The sequence below is a fragment of the Microcebus murinus genome, chromosome 12 (assembly GCF_040939455.1).
Source record: "Microcebus murinus isolate Inina chromosome 12, M.murinus_Inina_mat1.0, whole genome shotgun sequence".
Lineage (NCBI taxonomy): Eukaryota > Metazoa > Chordata > Mammalia > Primates > Cheirogaleidae > Microcebus > Microcebus murinus.
The window spans coordinates 17722575-17742260 of NC_134115.1; the positions used below are offsets into that span (position 1 = coordinate 17722575).

Sequence of the window (19686 nt, forward strand, 5' to 3'; positions counted from 1 at the left end):
TGCCTTCCAGAGTGAGGTAGAAGAGGGACTGCAATGTTGGAGGCATGAAGTTTTACCTTTCTAAACTGATTGTGAAGTATTCTAAACATTTGTATGGCTTTGTCTTTATAGACTGAAATCGCCAAGAGATTGAATACGATTTGTGCACAAGTCATCCCATTTCTGTCTCAGGAAGTAAGTAAAACTGTTCAGCTGTTAAAGTGCAATTATGTTGCTTCTCTGTTTGCAAATTAGCTAGTTTTAAGATGTTAATTTTATCACAAGGAACAAGTGTGAAGAACATCTGTTACAGCTGAAGTGTGTGCACCCCCTGCTAGTCTATCTAGCACATCTGAGAGCGCACTGTAGAAGTGGCGACAATAGCTCAACTCCCAAATTAATTTTTTTCTGTGAAAAACTGCAAAACGACTATCCAACATAATGCTTTTGCTTGCTTTGAGTAGTATAAGCTTGATAGCTACTGATGATTCAGGTGTCCTTTATATCTTTTAATTAGAGAGCTATTCTTGTACTGACTTTTAAAAATGGTTCTGTCAGGGTTGACTTTACCATGGAAGCAGTTATGTCTTTTGTCCTTGTATATCCATTTGGTTGACTTAATGCTGTCCATGGAGGGGGCAGATGATAATAGTCCAAAATAGGAATTCACATTACGTTAACTGAGTCAGGTGTGTAGATAAGCCATTATATTTAGTTACAGAGTCATAGAGGTTTAACCTTAATACTTTGTGGGGGAAAAGCTCTTTATATGAAATTGACTCAAGACCGTTGTATTTTAGTTTATATTTTAGTTTTGCCTTGAAAGGTTTACGTTCCTTTTGGATACAAGCTAATAAATGCTATAATGTACTGTGAGTGTGCACAGTGCAAATGTGTCTTGAGGCAGGGCGAAAGCTTATTGAACGGGGGGTTGGAATGCTGGGTGTCTGCTCTGTTGGCATCTGTTGCTCCATGCTGGATGGTCACCATCTCTGTTGTAGTAGCAACCACTTCCAGCATGACTTTTGTCCCATGTTACGATATAGATTTGTTGGCCTTTTGATTCTAGTTGTTCGTTAGACTTTAGTGATCCAGGTCTCTGTGCTCCATTCTCATGCTTTGTTTCTGTTTGCGGGTGGAGCTGGGAGGTGTACAGGGTGAGTTTCCATCTTTTGACATGAGGGTGGGGTACTTCCTTTCCCCTGTGGAGGGTGAAAAAAATCAAAAGGCTATAAAAGAACGAGAGGGATTCTCAAGAATTTCAGGAAACTGCTTGTGGGTCAAGATTTGTTGATCAGAGAAGTGATTGCAGATTTAATGCCTAAATTTTTAAGTATTGAAATGAGTGCTTTAAAATTGCCTTAAATTTCTGCCCAAACTTACCATTGCAAACCCCTTCTGTGAACCAGAGTGATCTTCCACAACCCATTCTGTTTATTTTGTACGAGCCCAAGTTGTTATTCTTGATGTCCCTTTTGGCTTTCTGTTAGTCTCAGCCATTATTGTCAGAAGTTAAGTAGTGACTGGTGGTGTTCAGGAATACAGGGTAGCACCACTCTATTTTCCTTCTCCTGGTGTTCCGTGAGATAACCTGAGGCTTAGAAACTATGTATTTAAACCCTTGTACATCAACCTGCTTTGCATTTGTCTTTGTGATGTTAGAATGTGCAATGAAGTTCTCGGCTGTTGCTAACACCTTTTCTTCTCCTTGTTTTCAAAGCATCAACAGCAAGTGGCCCAGGCTGTCGAACGTGCCAAACAGGTGACCATGGCAGAGTTGAATGCCATCATCGGGGTACGTGGCCTACCAGGTCTACCTCCTACAGTGTGTATAACCAGCTTTCATTTCTTATTAATTTGATGGCTTAGTGTATATATATACAGATATAATTTTGTGTAGCTTAATGTTGACCTATTTGATAAGGGCAGAGGGGTCAGGATGTGCTGGGTTGTGTACAGGAAGAGGGCTTAGCATAAGAAAGTTGAAAGAAGAAACATTTTAGGAGGGGAAGAAAAATAAATATACTTTTAGCTAGTTGATTAAAAAAAATTTTTTTTTAAAGATGTGGTCTCCCCATGTTGCCCAGACTGGCCTTGAACTACTAGGCTCAAGCGATCCTCCCGCCCTAGCCCTCCCCAGTAGCTGGGACTTACAGGTGCACGCCAGTGTGCTGGCTCTAAATCTGCTCTTAAATGAGAAAATAAATGTAGTTTGTCCTTGTGTCACCTAAACCATTCTTGCTCCATTAGTCAAGTAAAAGCTTTAGTTTAGAGTTTTAAATATTTTCCTTACCTCTGTCTTATAATGTTAGATCACAGTGAGGTCAAGACAGGTGTCTGAATTATCATTTCATTTAGTGATCTTTGCTTTTGCCTTTTGCTTTCTAGGGTATTCGAACCTATATAACTGTTTGCTCTTTCTTGTGCCTCTTTCATGAATTTTTCAGGGGCGCACCAATGAAAAGAGCGCTCTCTTGCTGAGGAAGAAGTGTTAATTGTCTGCCCTGGTGCTCTCTAGCCTTTCACCGGGGCTCTTGCTCTCCTCTGTTGAGTTCAGTCAGTGCTCCATGCTGGTGACTGGTGATCAATCACAAGTCATTTGCTCTGCATTAGGGGACCCAGTGAACCGCGCATTCCACCCCTTGCATGAGTTCGTCCCCCCACCCCCACCACTGCCGGACCAGGGATGGTTCTCATGTGTTCTGCCCCTTCCAGACCAAGTGAAAAAAGTAGCTGAAACAAGGGACCGTCCTTTCTGATTTTATTCATATGTGAGTGCCTTGAGCAGATTCAAATCACTCATTTATCAATTTATGTTAATTGCTTGTGAGAAGATGCCCTGCTGGTCTTTATAGTTCCCTCAGACACTTTGTAATGATAATTAGACATGCTGCTGTACGGATTAAGAGTGCCATAGTCCAATGACGGCCACAGACAATGGAACCAGTTAATCCATCAGGGCTTAAAATTACATCCCAACTGGAGATGGAGAAAAAACATAAGAGCCAAGGAGGATTAAAGAATGAGCCTCAGCTTGAAAACTCTCCTTTCATCAGTTTCTCAATTGCAGATCTGCAGTTGGGTTGTCTGTGGTAAGCTATTGGCAGTCAATTAGGTGAAATAAACTGGGAGGGTGACCTTCATTTCCTTTTAATAGCTTTTTCCTCCCTGAAATGGGGAGCTTCAGTGGATTTTCAGCTTAAATTTTATTCAAGCTGCTTTATTACACTTGACAGCTTAGCTCTGCATAAACAATTCTCCCTCCTCTTCCCCCCCAGATCCAGGCATTGCCTTTCTCCCCCTTCAGTATCACATTTTTGACTGTTACTTAGTGGGCTCTCTAATCACATTCAACAAAAAACACAATTACATCTGCATTTGTCTGCTGCCTTCTGTACCTTTTTCTTGTGTAATGAATTGCTTTATTTCAGAGATCAAATCAAATATTCACTGGTACTTTCACATGTACCGTGTTTGATTAGCAAAGACTAATAGTGAATTGTACTTGTAGCTCCAGCACAGAATTTTTTCATCCAAATGAATAAGGATGGAAAAGCCTGTTTTGATTAAAAGAAAACATATGCAAAGCAGTTCTCAAGTACCCAGTTAAACTTTGTGGAACATGTTTGTTTTCTGATAGGCTCTAAATTTTTACACATAATTTCTTGATGGTAAAGCGCTCACGTTTAAATTCTCTAAGGCGCACTGCCCAGCCCTTGTCAATCTCCTTTGGACCCACACTTTGGAAAGGAGGAAATTGTATTAACCAGATGTTTATAGGTAATACCCATGTTAAGCTAAATCAGAAAATAAAAATAGTGGTTGTTTTAGAAGGGCAGATGAATCTCTAATTTTATGAATGGCATTAGTCCAGGAAAAATGTTGTTGAGATTATAAAGGCAGATTAGCTCTGGAGAGCGTGGCAACAGTCACCCAAATTGGTGAACTGGGCCCAACGCACGAGTTACACCCATTGCATGTCTTCACCATACTGGCATTTGCGGTTCTTATCATTGTAATTTTTGGATCAGTATATTAATTTATGTCAGAAGGCTCTTTTCAAGTCTGTAGTGATCAATAATTATCCCGCACCATAAGTTTCATGCTCTGGCATATGCTTGATTTTTGCTTGAAAGGAATTGTGTGCGTCCTGGAAAATCGAAGTAGCATAAAATTGGGTTGACAATTCAGTGGACCTTTGCACCCCTTCATTGAACATGCAGTGTGTCAACCTGTCTCCCCAGAGGGGAGGGGGTACCAGGAGACTGTCTGTTCCTACAAGCAGCAGCTGCTCGCAGAGTAAATGCAGCCTGGTTTGATAGCAGCTGTCAGTATTGTTCAGGGACCGACTTAGGGTAGAGAACAATGGGAGAGGCCACGCTCTTAGTCTGCATCGACTTTCAGGCTAAGAAAAGAAATAGTAATTTAACGGTTTAGACATCTATTACAAGTGTGAAAGATCATGAAAGAGTACCCTTTAAAATGCAAATGAGCCGAAACACTCATTCCCTTTAAGGTACAATCAGGGAGCTTACTGCTTGCTTGATGGGGCTAAAGATATTTCTCTTTAGGAAACCTGGAAAAAGTAAATCTGCTCAAGGACATGAGTCTCTGGATAAGCTCAAGGTGTGTCCTGGGCCTGTGGGTGCTCTTTGAGGAGGAAGTAAGGTTATATTTTTCCTATCCTTGTAGAGTGTGGTAATGGTGCCCATTTCTCACTAGCATAGAAATTGTAGTTCTCATATCGAATAGAAAATACTGAATTTTAATTATTTCCTACCACAGCACCTGCCGTCCATGTAAGACATAGAGTACTGATATTTAAGGAAGATAAGCTCAGGTATTTGATATCTGGAGAAACTATTGAAATATTTTTGTTTGACTTTTTTTTTTTTAAATAGCTTTTTGACTGATAGCAAATTTTATGACTGGCAGAGTAACAATTGCAGCCCTACTTTTTGTATTTTGCTTTTTACCAGCTCTTTTGCCATTAAACATGTTGTGTTCTTATAGCAATTAAAGAGATAATTAATAGTGCAGACATCTTAATAGGCACTGGGTTTACTTGGTTTGACACCCAGCAGCTCACTTTGGTGTCGGAAAACAAATTGCATTGTGAAACTTACTCATTTGGGACCTTGAGTTTTTAGATCAGGATTGACTTGACACTTTAAGCAACATTCCTTGAAAGATCTTTTTTTTTTTTAATTTGGAATTCTCTTAAGAATGATCAAAACAAAATTGGTCATTCAGTGTTGTAACATCTTATTTGTGGAATGACTACCTGAATATAGAGAGAATTAACTGAAAGATTCGTCAAAACCGTTCTCCACTTTTATTATTTGGGAAGTTTGGAACTAAAGAAAGCTCTCTTCTGCTTTCTCTGTTAGATAGTAAATAATTGATTTTAGTTGAGATTGGGATTCCAAATAATTGGTTAATCACATTTACACCGCAAATAATAGTGTCTCATATCGGTATCTGTATCCCTGTATAGCTACAGATACATATTTGTATACACAGATCTGTTTTTCTCAAGTGATATATAATTTTTATGTAGTGAAATACACAGATCTTAAATGTACAGTGTGATCACTTTTGACACCTGCGTGCACCCAGGAACCCACACTCCACAAGACGCAGGTGGATTCCGTCCCCCCAGCAAGTTCCTGTGTGCTTCTTTTCAGTCACTTTCCCCCTACTCCCTGAGGGATGGTTGTTTTTTGAGTGGATAGTTTTTTTTTTAAAAAAAAAAATCAGTTGAGTGAAATTTTCTTTTTTAGAGAAAACAGTCGCATTGTTGTAGATGTTATTTCTAACCACCTGTTGCCCAACTTCATGGTGTTTGTGGTAATCTATACAAGAGCATTTACATCATGTTACCTTGGACAGTGCCTAGGATCAGACGGACTTGGGCAGGACACTTGGCCTCCATTTATCAGCTTTGTGACCGCGTACAGTCAGTTAATCTTTATCAGTGTCCCCATCTGTAAATGGTAATGCCATCTACCGGCACAGCTTTTGTGGGGATAAGACCTTGGCTGGCAGCCTTCACTGAGCACGTGGTCCTGACTCCTCGCCCTGCAGTTTTTGTCTGCCTGGTTTCTTTACAGACCTGTCGCAGATCTGTGGGTCCAGTTGGCCAAGCCCTTGTGGGGGGGGTGGTTGGTCTAAACAGCAGGTCACCTCCTCCTTTGTCTTTTCTAGTGGTTACATGGATGTGGGTGTTTGAGATTGAACCCAAGCAGATGCTCTGCTCCTGCCATTAAGTTGTTGTGCATGAATGACTTTTAATAAGGACACAGCAGTGGAAAAAGCACTGCCTTTTAGCTCGTGATGCACAAACTTAAAAGTTCAAAACTGTGAATGGAAAAAGTTAAGTTTTGGAAACAGATGGGGACAGAATTTAGAGCAAAAATGTGAGGATGGAACATCATTGGCTTGCTTATGAAGGCAGACAATGCCTTTGCTGGCACTGAGAGGTTACAGGGGCCATTGTAATAAAATTGGGAAGAAAGAAAGAAAGAAGAAGAGACGGGCAGATGACCAGTGGGGATTGTCCTACCCATCCACAAAATGCCAGATTTCTGATAGTGGCCTTAGTACATACGGTTGGGCATAAGAAAATTTGAGCAGTTTTCCATAGCAATGCCTGTGAACTTCAAGAGCTCAAGAAATTTGGGTTTAATCTAGGCAAGCTTGTTTTCCTTTCTCACTTATTTGAATGTAGTCTAAATTGTTTTTTATGAATTTAACTTCTGTCAGGGCTCATGCAACTCCAGATTATTGGTCAGATTTGTATATTCCTGCTCCATAGACAGATTTATAATTCTCTGTACTTTAAAACGACTTAGTATGAAATAAAAGTCTAGGGTATTTTATGATGTCTGTCTGTGTATGTTTGTGTAGGAGGTGGCTGTGAATACAAACTGATGTGTCTGTAGAAGGAGCTTTTCTGTCTCTAAGAGATTGAGTTGTAGACCTAAAGGACTCTCCACTGTTGCGTGAGATGATTGGTTTAAGGATTAGCAAAATGTTGGATTATTTTTCTCCTTTGGCTATAGCTGTCAGCTATCTATGGGATTGTAGTGTGTGAAGTTTAAGAGGATGAAGTTAGCCTCTTATTCTTATGAGTATGCAGTTAATCCCTGGAAAGCCCATCAGTAACCCAGCTGTAGGTTTCTTTATAAAACAAATTTGCCCTAGGAGAATAATGCATATCCTGCTACTGAAAGAAGAAGACTAAATAGCTACAACAAACATGGATCTTCTGGCTCTGCTAACTTATATTTAGTGACATACCCTTTACTTAAATTGCACTAGTCTAGCCCTTTTATTAAATTTCCAAAGAGAAGGAGCAATATTGCAAGGAAGTCTAATCCTTTTTTTCATTTGGTTATATTTAGGTTTTTTTTTTTTTTAAGCTGAGAGTACAACTAGGTTCTGACAAATGCAGAGTTGGCCTCAGTGTCTGGGTTCTTCTGGATAATCATGCTTTTTAGTTATTTGATGAATTACTGAAGCGTTATTTACTTCTTAATTTTCCCACATATTTTCATGTGACATTTACTTCATTCTTTGAAACAAGGCATTATTTATATGTTTTTTTCCCAAAGGGAAGAAAAAAGCTCCAGAGAATGGATTTTACCCCATTTTAGGAGTTACAACTCTGTGTTTACTTTCTAAAAATGTGATGTGATACACATATCATCAAATGCACCCTTTCAGAGTATACAATTTAATGGTTTTTAGTATATTCACAAAGTTGTGCACCCATCACTACTGCCTAATTCTAGAACATTTTTATCACTTCCATAAAGAAGCTCTATATTCATTACTGTTCATTCTCCATGCCCCCTCTCTGGTCACTCCCAGTCTGCTTTCCATCTCTGGATTTACCTATTCTGTACATTTCCTATAAATGGAATCACATATGTAACTTTATGTGTCTGGCTTCTTTTTTTAGCGTAATGTTTATCCATGTTGTAGCATGCACCAGTACTTTAGTCCCTTTTATTGACAAATATTCCATTCATTAATATATACCACATTTGTTTATCTATTCATAAGTTGATGGATATTTAGATAGTTTCCACTTGTTGGGTATTATGAATAACGCTGCTGTGAACATTTGTGTACAAGTTTTTGTACAGACATGCTTTCTTTTCTCCTGGGTCTGTACCTGACAGCAGAATTGATGGGTCATATGGTAACTTTATATTCAACTTTCTCAGCAATTGCTAAACTGTTTTCCAAAGTGGTTGCACCGGTTTTCATTCGTGCAACAGTGTATGAGCATTCCAGTTTCTCTACATCATCTCCAGCACTTACTGTCCATCTGTTTTATTTTAGCCATCCTGGTGGGTGTGAAGCACTGTCTCCTTCTCACAGGCGTTGACTCTTAGTCCTGGTGCCTGCCTGTGTACATGCCATCAGTTTTGCTTTTATGTGTCTTTTTCTCTCATTCAGCTTTATTGGAATATCATTGACAGACAAATTGTATATAAGGTATACAACATACATGCATTGGGAAATTATCACCATGATCAAACTAATTAACATATCCATCACCTCACATAGCATATCACCTCACATACCGCCCTTTGTGTATGTACATGTGTGGTGAGAACACTTTAAGATCAAACCTGTTAGCAAATTTCAAGTATACAGTTCAGTATTAATACTATTTTTTTTTTTTAAGAGATAGGGTATCGCTCCATTGCCCAGGCTGGAATGCAGTGGTGCGATCATAGTTAGATCTCTAGAACTTATCTTGCTTAACTGAAACTTTGTACCCTTTGACTAACATTGCATCCTCCCCACCCATACCTTGCTACTCTCTGCTTCTATGAATTGCATTCTTTTAGATTACACATATAAGTGAGATCATACAGTATTTGTCTTTCTGACTTATTTCACTTAGCGTAATATCCTCCAGGTTCATGAATGTTGTCACTCACAAATGGCAGAATTTCCTTCTTTTTAAAGGCTGAGTAGTATTCCCATTGTGTATCTATATACCACATTGTCTGTGCATCCATCCATCAACAGACATTTAGGTTGTTTCCATTTCTTGGCTATAGTGAATAATGCTGTGAGAAACATGAGTATCTCTTCAATATCAACGTATTGATTTCATTGCCTTTGGATATATATCCACAAGTGCAATTGCTGGATCATATTCAGGTTGAGCATCCAAAATCTAAAATGCTCCAAAAATCTGAAACTTTTTGAACATCAATATGACGATTTCAGATTTTCAGATCAGGAATGCTTAATCAGTAAACAAAATGCAAATATTCCGAAATCCAAAAAAATTTGGTATTCAAAACACTTCTGGTCCCAAACATTTCAGAAAAGGGATACTCAGCCTATAGATCTGTCTTTAACTTTTTGAGGAACCTCACACTCTTTTTCCATAATGGCCATACCAATTTACCTTCCAACAACAGTGTACAAAAGCTCTCTTTTTTCCACACCCTCCCCAACATTTGTTATCACTTGTCTTTTTGATAGTAGCCATCTTAACAGGCATAAATAAGGTGATATTTCATTGTGCTTTTGATTTTCGTTTCCTTGATGATTAATGATGTTGAGAATTTTTTTGTGTACTTATTGGCAATTTATATGTCATCTTTGCAGAAGTGTCTATTTAGGGTTTTTGCCCATTTATTAATTTGGGTTTTTTGTTTTTTGGATTTTTTTTGCTATTGAGTTGAGTTCCTTATATATTTTGGATATGTGCCCCTTATTAGATGCCATTTGCAAATATTTTTTCACATTCCTTAGGTTGCCCATGTGTTATTTTCTTTGCACTCCTACATTGAAATGGGGTCTTTTAGTGAATTTATTTTATTTTTATTATCTTCAAGTAGCTGGAGAATTCTTGGCCCCCGTAAGCAGTTTTTACCTGTTTATCACCCTTGCCCCTCTTCATGTGAGAGGCCATTCACATAATGGGAGGTTTTCAGATAACTCCTCTAGTACCATCCTTGATGTTTCTGCTGCCAGATGGCTCTTTCCCACTTGTTTACATAGCATACCAATTTTCATTTTTCTGAAGTCTCCCAAGATAAGAACTGAGTGTTGTAAAAAAAATAGGGAAACAGCAGAAATCAAGGAAGGGCTATTTGGAGAGAACTGTCAATAAATGCTATGTTTCACATTTTTGTCCCCTTTTAAAAGTGTTTAAATACCAAGTGCTACAAATGCCACTCACTGTCACTCTTAGCATTAGAGATGCCATTTAGAGGCATGGTTTTAGTTTGGATTGGGTTAAGTTTGTGATTTTTGTGACATAGGTTTTTTTTTTTGTTTTTTGTTTGTTTTTTTTTACCTAGTTTCTTTTGAGGTTTATAAAGTGGGTTAAATTTCAGAAATTAAAGTTGATTTAGGCCAAGCATGGTGGCTCATGCCTGTATTCCTAACACTCTGGGAGGCCGAAGGGGGCAGGATTGCTCAAGGTCAGGAGTTCAAGACCAGCCTGAGCAAGAGTGAGACCCTGTTTCTACTAAAAATAGAAAGAAATTAGCTTGGAAAACTAAAAATATATATATAAGAAAAAATTAGCCAGGCATGGTGACTCAGCACACCTGTAGTCCCAGCTACTCGGGAGGCTGAGGCAGAAGGATCACTTGAGCCCAGGAGTTTGAGGTTGCTGTGAGCTAGGCAGATGCCATGGTCTCTAGCCCGGGCAACAGAGCGAGACTCTGTCTCAAAAACATAAATAAATAAATAAATAAAGTTTATTTAGTGGTTGGTAGTGGGGAGCTTGACATCTAGTGAGTAAAAGGTGGGTATAGGCAGCTCTATGGTGATAGACCATGTGCTAAAACTGTGTTTTAGAAACAAAACTGTAGAAACTGCTGCACCATTGCCTTAAAGCTCTGAATGTAAACAGCACAATTTCATTATAGTAACATAGTTGACCCAAGCTATGCTAAGTAAAATAAGAATTAAAATTCTAAATGTGTGGCTGTTGTTACACATGGTTGAGGTTACTTTATTCCTTATGGGTTTTCAGTATCATTAGCTCAGGGTTTGGTGTTTGTTTTATTTGTCTCAATCTCACCCTGTTCAGATTATTTTGATTAGAGCAAGTGCATTTATCTCTTTGTTCCCAAACCTGAACCTTTCCATAATTCCCTTTGAGGGACCAGAGCACACCAGTATGTGAAAGTTCTCAGGGTAGCCCTTTCCCAAGTTGTTTTGTAAGATGTAAGGCGTTCTGTTTGTTTTAAATTTGAAATTGTTAGTGGAATCAGCTTTGGAAGACAGATGTTCATTTTTTGAGTTGTGACAGGATATTTGGATGGTGATGAAGGGACAGTGAATGCTTGAATGTTGAAAGTATTTTTATTTTTTTAAACAATAATTTGGCAAGTCACTTGGCATATAAGAACATGAATTCTAATGTAATGGGACAGAATTTCGGCTTAGATCTAGATGAGAGTTTGTCAGCCTCAGCACTGCTGACATCTTGGGCTCAATAATTCCCTGGTGGGGGCTGTCCTGTGCATTGTAGGATGTTTTTACAGCATCCTTGCCATCCTAGATGCCAGTAGCCCCAGCCCCCTTCCCCTCAACGTGACAACCATAAATATCTCTAGACAGTGCCAAATGTCCCCAGGGCAGGGGGGGGCAGGGTGTCAAAATTGGCTCTGCTTGAGAACCAGGGGTCTATATTGACTGCCGGAGAAACCAGCTGTATTTCTGAAAACCACCATCACTCATCAAAAACGCCTTTTTCTAATAGCTTTACAAACTGTTCTGCCTGTGTATTCTGTGCTGCATAAACCTGCAAGCATTAACTTTTTAAAAAGTTTCCTAATTACCCTAAACTAATGGCTAGGTGGAAGGATTATTTTCCCTGCCCTTGCTGTCTGTCACGTTGAAAAACATCCTGTAGTTTTCCAAATGTGTTAGGCGCTCATTTCGGTCACAGAGGGACAAGATGCATATAAATCCCCCTGCTTGACAGAGCCATTGGGTTTTTGGCTGTGTGGCAATGTCAGCATCACTTTTGTCCTAAAATATATTCTTTAAGTAATATTAAGTAATATTCCTGCGTTTTCCTCTTGGTGAAGGTGATGGGTTACCAGCCTGAGAGAGAAAGTTCTAGAGGGACATAGGGGACAGGTAGGACAGGTGTGGGCAGACCTTTTGGAGTGAGCTGTTTTACTCTTCTAGATATGAGCCTTCTATTCATTTAAACAAATGCTTTATCTTAGAAGTGACACTTTTTATTTGTAATATTAAGCATCTACTTCTGAGAAAAGCCAGAGGCTTCTCTGTTTAGTCTTGATTCTTGGTTACGGGCTTCCTTGGAAGAGAGCTGGGAGCAAATGATACCCTGTTTTCTCAGATGTAGGGACAGGCAGTGAGAAGTGGGGACAAGAGAGATGGCACTTGTGCAGTTTAAGAATAAACTTCCACCCCTCACTGCGTTCAGGCCTGATGGGGAGGGTGGATTGGCCTCTGCGTGTGTGGTGGTGCGCCCTTGAGAGCGGCCGGTCGGCGGGGCGAGGATGGAAACCTGAAGTCTGCAGTGGAGAAAGAGTTTGGGTGCCCTCTTCCTTTCTTGTGTTTGGGAACATGACCGGGACGCTGGGTTTACAGGGGAATTGACGATCTAGGGAACAAAAGGCTCGTAGTACGCCTCATGCTTTGCTGGCTCAGAGCCCCAGGCAGGCCTCTTAGCTTTGAGCCAGCCTCATCTGTGCAGCGGGGGCCGTGCTGAGCTCAGCCCCGACACTGGACGTGCAGATGCTGTCTGGGAGCAGGAACAGTGTAGAACGTGGGGTGTGTCCACACTGCCTGGAACTGCAGCACCTTCAACAGGCGTGATCACCCCGGTGCTGCTTAGTACTAAGCCTTTCAGTTTGACAGGATGTTTGCTTTAGAAAAAAGAAGAAAAAAAGCAGCAGCTTTCATCATGCCTGAGCTAAGGATGGAAGAACCCAGTTACCTCTAGTAATGTCCCTGTGCATAGTCACCAGCCTAACTGTCAGTTTTGACTGCATAGCTCTACGTCACAGACGTGGGGGAAGCCCCATTATTACATATGTTAGCCCCCCTCTTGTCAATAATCTATCAGAGTCTGTTTCTTCCACTTCATCTGTCTGAAAGCTGATTTGGATTTTTTTTTTTTTTTGGCAGGGGGTAGGGGGGCAGAATCTTTATTTTCTTCCTGTATATACAGATAATTACCTTGAATATGTGTTTGCTGTGACATAAAAATCCCACCTCCGAAGCCATCTTCTGGCGACTCTGTTCTGGATTTTTGGGGGGAGTGTGAGGGAAGCAGAGAGGGGTGAGAGGTGGTGTCCTCCACCCTGTAGTTAGATTCCTTCCCCTCTGCTTAGCCTCTCTCATCTTCTTTTAATTAGAGCCGTGCTTAATCACCCCACTGCACTTGCTTGTGTATGCATCGCTGCCTTTCCCCCACAGAAGCCGGACATAGCTCTTACTCTCCGAGTAATGATGGTAATTGCTGGTAGGGCAGACCTGTTCCTCATCCTTCTCCGAGCACATTTCTCATGGCAGGTGTCTAGTTCCTAATTAAGTGCTAATGAGCACGCCTAGTGGACCGTGGTGCTGCTGCAGGCTTCTCCAGTTTTATGTCTCACTACTGCCAAGCTCTTAAAAGGTGACAGAGCAAGAATTAGTGTCTTTGGGATGACAGGAAGGTGATTTTATGCGTAAAGAAATTGTTATTATGATCTCAAGTGGTGAATGAGTGGTTTATAAATACTTTCCAAGAATACTATGAATGCTGCCCGCTCTGACCTCCCCCTCCGTTCCATTTTCCATCTAATTAGAACTATGCTAGCTTTGGAAGAAGGAACGGAAGTTTCAAAAGGTTGGCTCTTTAAAGATTTTTTTTTTTTAAGTTGCTAGAAGTGTTTGAAAATTTATTGTAAAAAAAAAGTAGTTACCTTAGACACCCAATTTCTAGTTTTAAGATGCTGTTTTCTCTTACGCTTGAGGGTGGGAAGGGTGTTTGGGATCCCATTAAAAATCGGCGGGCTGGGTGGGAATTACCAAGCGTCTGGTGTGAAGATGTAATATATTCTGTACACGCAAGGGGGTAATAAATAAAACGAGTAATTGAGTCCCGGGGAAGTGAGCACAAATCAGAATCTGAAGAATTTTCTAACATTAGAAGTTGAGCTTTAATCGTTTTTACAGTCTCATCAAAAACGAGTTTTATGTTGGATGGCTGAAATGTGGCCAGATTCATGGTGCAGGGGCCATTTCTTGGGTATTTTCTCATTTCATACAACATGCTTTTACATATATATGAGAGCAACGATACCGTTTTAACGCAAAAAGACTTAGAACTTCTGGAATGAGTGTGATGGAGGCGACGGGTGTGGGGGACAGGGCCTTGGGTCGCTCTGGCTGGCGTCCCACACAGCTGGTGAAAAACGCTTTCCTCGTCAAGGATCTTAACCTCTCTGGGTCTCAGTGTTCTCATTGGTGACCTAGAAGGTGGGGAGGTGAGTTTGAGGTGTGGGGCTTAGGAGAAAGGCCAAAGAGAAGCAGCATTTTGTCTCTAAGGTTTTTTCTAGCTGTCACCAGCCTGCCCCCGGCCCCCTGAGACCCTCCCCCCTGTATGTGGTGGTGGTGTAAAGAGAGCAGCTTGTAAGGGTCCTTCCTGCACTGGCTGCAGTCCCTTCCCACCTGGGGGGACAGCCACAGCCATCTACTCAATGCTTTTGAGTCTTTGTTCTTCTGGGGAAATGGGAATATCAGTAATTCCTTGCAGTTCTGAGAGGGCTTCATGAAATGAGGACACGTAAGTGCCTGGGTGGTACATAAGAGACACCCAGATGCTCATTCTTCCTTTCTGAATCCTGTTCATTAAAAACACTATTTTGGTTTTGTCTCATTATACCATTGTGGTGAGTTAATGCAAGAATGCGAGGGTAAAATGGAGTCACCTGGTAACTGGGGACTAGTCGGGAGATGGTTGCTGCGCTGTGGGATGCATGTCACCTCTTCCTCCACCCCCACCCCCGCCCATTTTAACCTCTCTGAATCAGGATGAGTTTTAAAGTCTGTGGCACCTTAGATTCAATGGCAATACTGGATTTCATCCCCGGAGGTGCTTAGAGATGGAATTAACTCAGCGTGCTTGCGAATGTAGCCAGCCTTGGCGGCATACCTGGGGGGTGGGGGTATGTACCTCTCAGGGGGAGAGGTACACCAGAAAGTGACAGTGTAGATGCGAGAGTTATATTTTGGGAAGGTGGAGAGAGGTAACTGTGAGTAGGTGAAAGCTTTTGATGAACTGAAAGCACTAATTGCATTTTTTCCCCTTTCCCTCCCTGTTTCTCTCTTGATTCCCTGTGTGTGTGTATGTGTGTCTCTGTTGTGTGTCCTCCATCTTCTCCTGTCATGTCTGGATTCTACCTCCACCACCATCACCGCGGCCACCACCACCTTCTCCTCTTGCTCCTCCTCCTCCTCTTCCTTTACCTCCTCTCTCACCACCACCAACAGCAGCAGCAGTTGCAAGCCCAGCACCTTTCTCACGGCCACGGACCCCCAGTACCCCTAACGCCTCACCCTTCGGGACTGCAGCCTCCTGGAATCCCGCCCCTCGGGGGCAGCGCCGGCCTTCTCGCGCTGTCTAGTGCTCTGAGTGGGCAGTCTCACTTGGCAATAAAAGATGACAAGAAGCACCATGACGCAGAGCACCACAGAGGTGAGAGGCCGGGCAAGCCAGATTAGGACTTTGTCCTCATACCCATTCAGTGCTGCAAAGTTGTGTGCATCGCTAAAGAAAGCCCCAACCTATACAGAGAGCAAACAATGAGATAAGAGGAACTGTCGCAAAGATTTCCACTGAAACACGGGTCCCACCCTGGAAGTTTGCAGGGTTTGCCATGGGCATCTGTAAATTTCTCGATCTCGCTAGATGGCAGGCATCTTGACATCTTGGCAACTGCCTAGTTAATGCCAGTGGCCTGTACGATATTATGGAAAACTGTTAACTGCTTAATTGGGTAATTTTCAAAGAAAGTAATGTTGTTAAATGGGGCGAAATAAGAAGTTAAATTTGAAAGTGAATGTGTTCAAATGAAAGGTTTGATAATTGCATCTGTTACTACTTAGTTTCATAGGCTTTAATTCTAGTGTGCATTAAATATTGGGCAAAATTGCACTTGACTAATTTTTTGAAGAAAAGTAATTTATTCTGTCAAGAAATAAAAAAAAATAGGCTTTGTGTATGGTTAAACTGTAAATCTTATGTTTACAAAATACTGTAATTTTCAGGAAATCACTGTATTAGGAATGTGCAATGACTTATATAAATAAAAGCCATTTTTAAAACTGTTTGGGGCTTGTGTTCTAATTATTCCCCCCTTTTTTTTATTTCTGTCCTTGCCTCTGTGTCTGAACGGGCATGTCTGTGCGTTTCTTGGTAACCTCGGGAGCAGACAGAGAGCCGGGCACAGTAAGTACAACCGCCTGCTGCACACGGACACTGTCCCCCTCTACCAGTGTGTCCCCACGCTGCCTTTCTTTAAACACAGGCACAGTCAGACACGCATACTCTCCCTGTCTCTCTCAGGGACCTGGGTTTTTTCTTATACTTTTTCTTTAAAAATTTTTTTTTTCTTATATGACTGTTTGGCCCTCTCTTGTCTTTTTGATAAAACTTGCATCAGACGAGAGGGGCATGATTTGGAGGCAGAGCTTATTTGCTGTGATTCGTCACTTAGAAATACACTTTGTATGCCCCAGACCCACTTTAAAAATGTTTATTGTTGCATTCCAAGTCCTGGTTGGCTGTAGTTTAAAAAGAATATTCACTTTTACGTCTTAAATCGGTTTTACAGGCAAGAGATCACAATCTGTATGTGAAGTTGGTTAGCAATGTATTATTTCTACCTAAACCATTCATTAGCCTCTGCAAATGCATCTTAGTTGTTAGGTTTCCATTGCTAGTTTTCTTTGTGTAATTGTCCTTGGAGTGTGAACTTGAACTGAAATTTTATTTTAGACCTAAGACCTGAGCATGTGAGTAAGCTCTTAAAAACAAGGAAATTCAGCAGACGGGCTCTATGCTTAACGGAGTTCATCTTGTCATCAGCCTAAATCGCATCTGTTCTACAAGACGCACATTTAATTTGTACTTGCATTTGCCAGTTAGCTATAGGGAGACATGTATCTAAAATGCACCTCTTAAATGTTATGGAACAAATAGAATTTGGCCCTTTTTCATCTAGGATAGCCTATGGGTTTTGCCTGTTTTACTTCTTTTTGAACATAGTATTTTGACCATGTTTAATATGGAAACAAACAGGATACTGAACTTTTAAATCATTCTGGTAACTTTTTAGTTATGAGTTTGAGGGGGAAGATACGTAAATCTTTTCAGTTCGAAAAGTTTAGGGTTCTTTTTTACCCTATTCTGTGTAGAATGGTGGTTATTTTAAAATTTCCCTTTGAGACGGATCTTGGTATACTTCGTTTATCAGGATGCAGATGGAGGAGAGGGTAATGGTTATAGGAAAGGGTGGGTAGTTTTTAAATTCTCGTGCTTTAAGTTTTCTCTGGAAAATTGTAAGAGGATGAGGGGTTTACAAAATAATAGCTAGGAAATAAAATAGCTGATGCACAAAGTGCAAATTTAAGCAAGTTGGCTTTGATTTGTGGAGGTGACTGCTTTGCTGTTTGTGTCCCCACTGATGGTCATCTTTTTTGCTGTGTTCATTCAGTAGAGTGTCAAATTTAAAAAGCCTAACCCTGGACCAGAAAACAGATGGCAGAAAATATTTGGGGAAAATGCATGTCCTTTAGGTTGCTGCATGTTTTTAATTTATTGAACTTATTCTAGCTGTGGGACTTTAACTTTTTTCCCTCAGTACTACTGTTTCACCTTAAAATGACTCTGTACTCATTGAGTGCTTAATGTGTGTAAGGCAGGATGGGACATATACCTGTGATTGGAGGTATGGGGGCACAGAGCAAAGCCCTTTCTTAGAGAATTGAGACAAAGTGACAAAAATACTAGAAGACACAAGACCATAGGTAGTTTCAACAAAAGTTCTACAACTTCCTGATAATCACAGTTGTGGAAGTGATACCATGTGGTATGTGCCTCCCTGAGATGCCAGGAGCATGAATGAGTCGAAGTTTGCACGCTTAAGCCACTAGAGGCGTTTTTCATACCTCTGTGTGTTTCTGAGTGTGTCTAATAGCTTATTTATATTTTTGACTAAAAAATCTATGCAAAAGGCCGGGCGCTGTGGCTCACGCCTGTAATCCTAGCTCTTGGGAGGCCGAGGCGGGCGGATTGCTCAAGGTCAGGAGTTCAAAACCAGACTGAGCAAGAGCGAGACCCCGTCTCTACTATAAATAGAAAGAAATTAATTGGACAACTGATATATATATATATAAAAAAAATTAGCCGGGCATGGTGGCGCATGCCTGTAGTCCCAGCTACTCGGGAGGCTGAGGCAGAAGGATCACTCGAGCCCAGGAGTTTGAGGTTGCTGTGAGCTAGGCTGACGCCACAGCACTCACTCTAGCCTGGACAACAAAAGCGAGACTCTGTCTCCAAAAAAAAAAAAAAAAAAAAAAAAAAAAAAAAAATCTATGCAAGTACTTATTTCATGGGTTCACTGCAGTGGGCAGAGAGAGGGTGATTAGTTGTATTCTTAAGTGCAAAATAGTTCTTGAGTTTCAGGCAGCTGTGAGTTATTTTTAAGTCCGTAAGTTAGAGTTAGCAGCCAATGAACTTTAAAGTCAAAATGCAATGGACTTCATTCAGTGTTATTGGCATGGACCCTTTTGCATATGAAATTTTTGACAACTTTAGTGATCATTTAAATGAGTATTTTCAGAGTACGTATGGATACTATGTTTCCTGCCTAATTACTAAAGAAAACTCTTGGGTGGTGATGATATAAGATGGGAGAACTGTACTAACTAATTGTAACCTAAACATTTAATTCAGTCTGTAGAGAGGAATTAAATTTTTCTCTGTCCACAAAAGTGGAATTTTGCTGTAGTCATATAAAATTAAGTAGCTCTTCAGACTTTGTATAAAAGTTGTGTATGAGAAACAATGGATAATGAGTGGTGTGTACTTGTAGTGCCTTAAATATTATGATACTCATTTTAATAAAGTGGCTTGAATTATGAAGTCTAATTTTACTTGTTAGATAAAATGAGGTAATTGTTCTGTATTGCTATTGTTTTTTCACCCAATGAGGGGTTAAGGGCAGTTGCTACAGGCAAGTGGTTTTCTTTCCAGAAACAGGGTCTCACTCTGTTTTCTAGGCTAGAGTGCAGTGGGTGATCATAGCTCACTATAGCTTCAAACTCCTGAGCTTAAGGGATCCCCACTTCAGCCTCCCAAGTAGTTGTGACTACAGGTGCACACCACCATGCTCAGCTAATTTTTTAATTTTTTTTGTACAGACAGGGTCTATGTTGCCCAGGCTGGTCTTGAACTCCTGACCTCAAGCAGTCCTCCCTCCTTGGCCTTCCAGAGTGCTGGAATTACAGGCATGAGTTTTCACCACTCCTGGCCTAGGCCAGTGACTTTTGTGGTCTCAGGATCTTTACATTCTTGAATTAAAATTATTAAGAATCCCAAATAATTTTATTTATCTGTGATTACATATTTTGATAGTTATTGGGTTAGAAATAATCCTAGTACTCTGGGCAGGAGGATGACTTGAGCTC

The 19686-nt window shown here is 40.7% G+C and overlaps 1 protein-coding gene across 12 annotated transcripts in view; it reads left to right on the forward strand.

Annotated features, from left to right (window-relative positions):
• The window catches only part of TLE1 (TLE family member 1, transcriptional corepressor), a 90653-nt gene that overhangs the window by 28188 nt on the left and 42779 nt on the right, over positions 1 to 19686 (forward strand). For 4 of the 12 annotated variants that reach the window (XM_012736276.3, XM_076008589.1, XM_076008593.1 and 1 more), the window contains 4 exons: positions 112 to 174; positions 1700 to 1804; positions 15487 to 15691; positions 16428 to 16444. In XM_012736276.3, the coding sequence (XP_012591730.1) occupies positions 112 to 174; positions 1700 to 1804; positions 15487 to 15691; positions 16428 to 16444 (390 nt within the window). The other 8 variants (XM_012736277.3, XM_076008591.1, XM_076008596.1 and 5 more) reach the window with 4 other exon arrangements.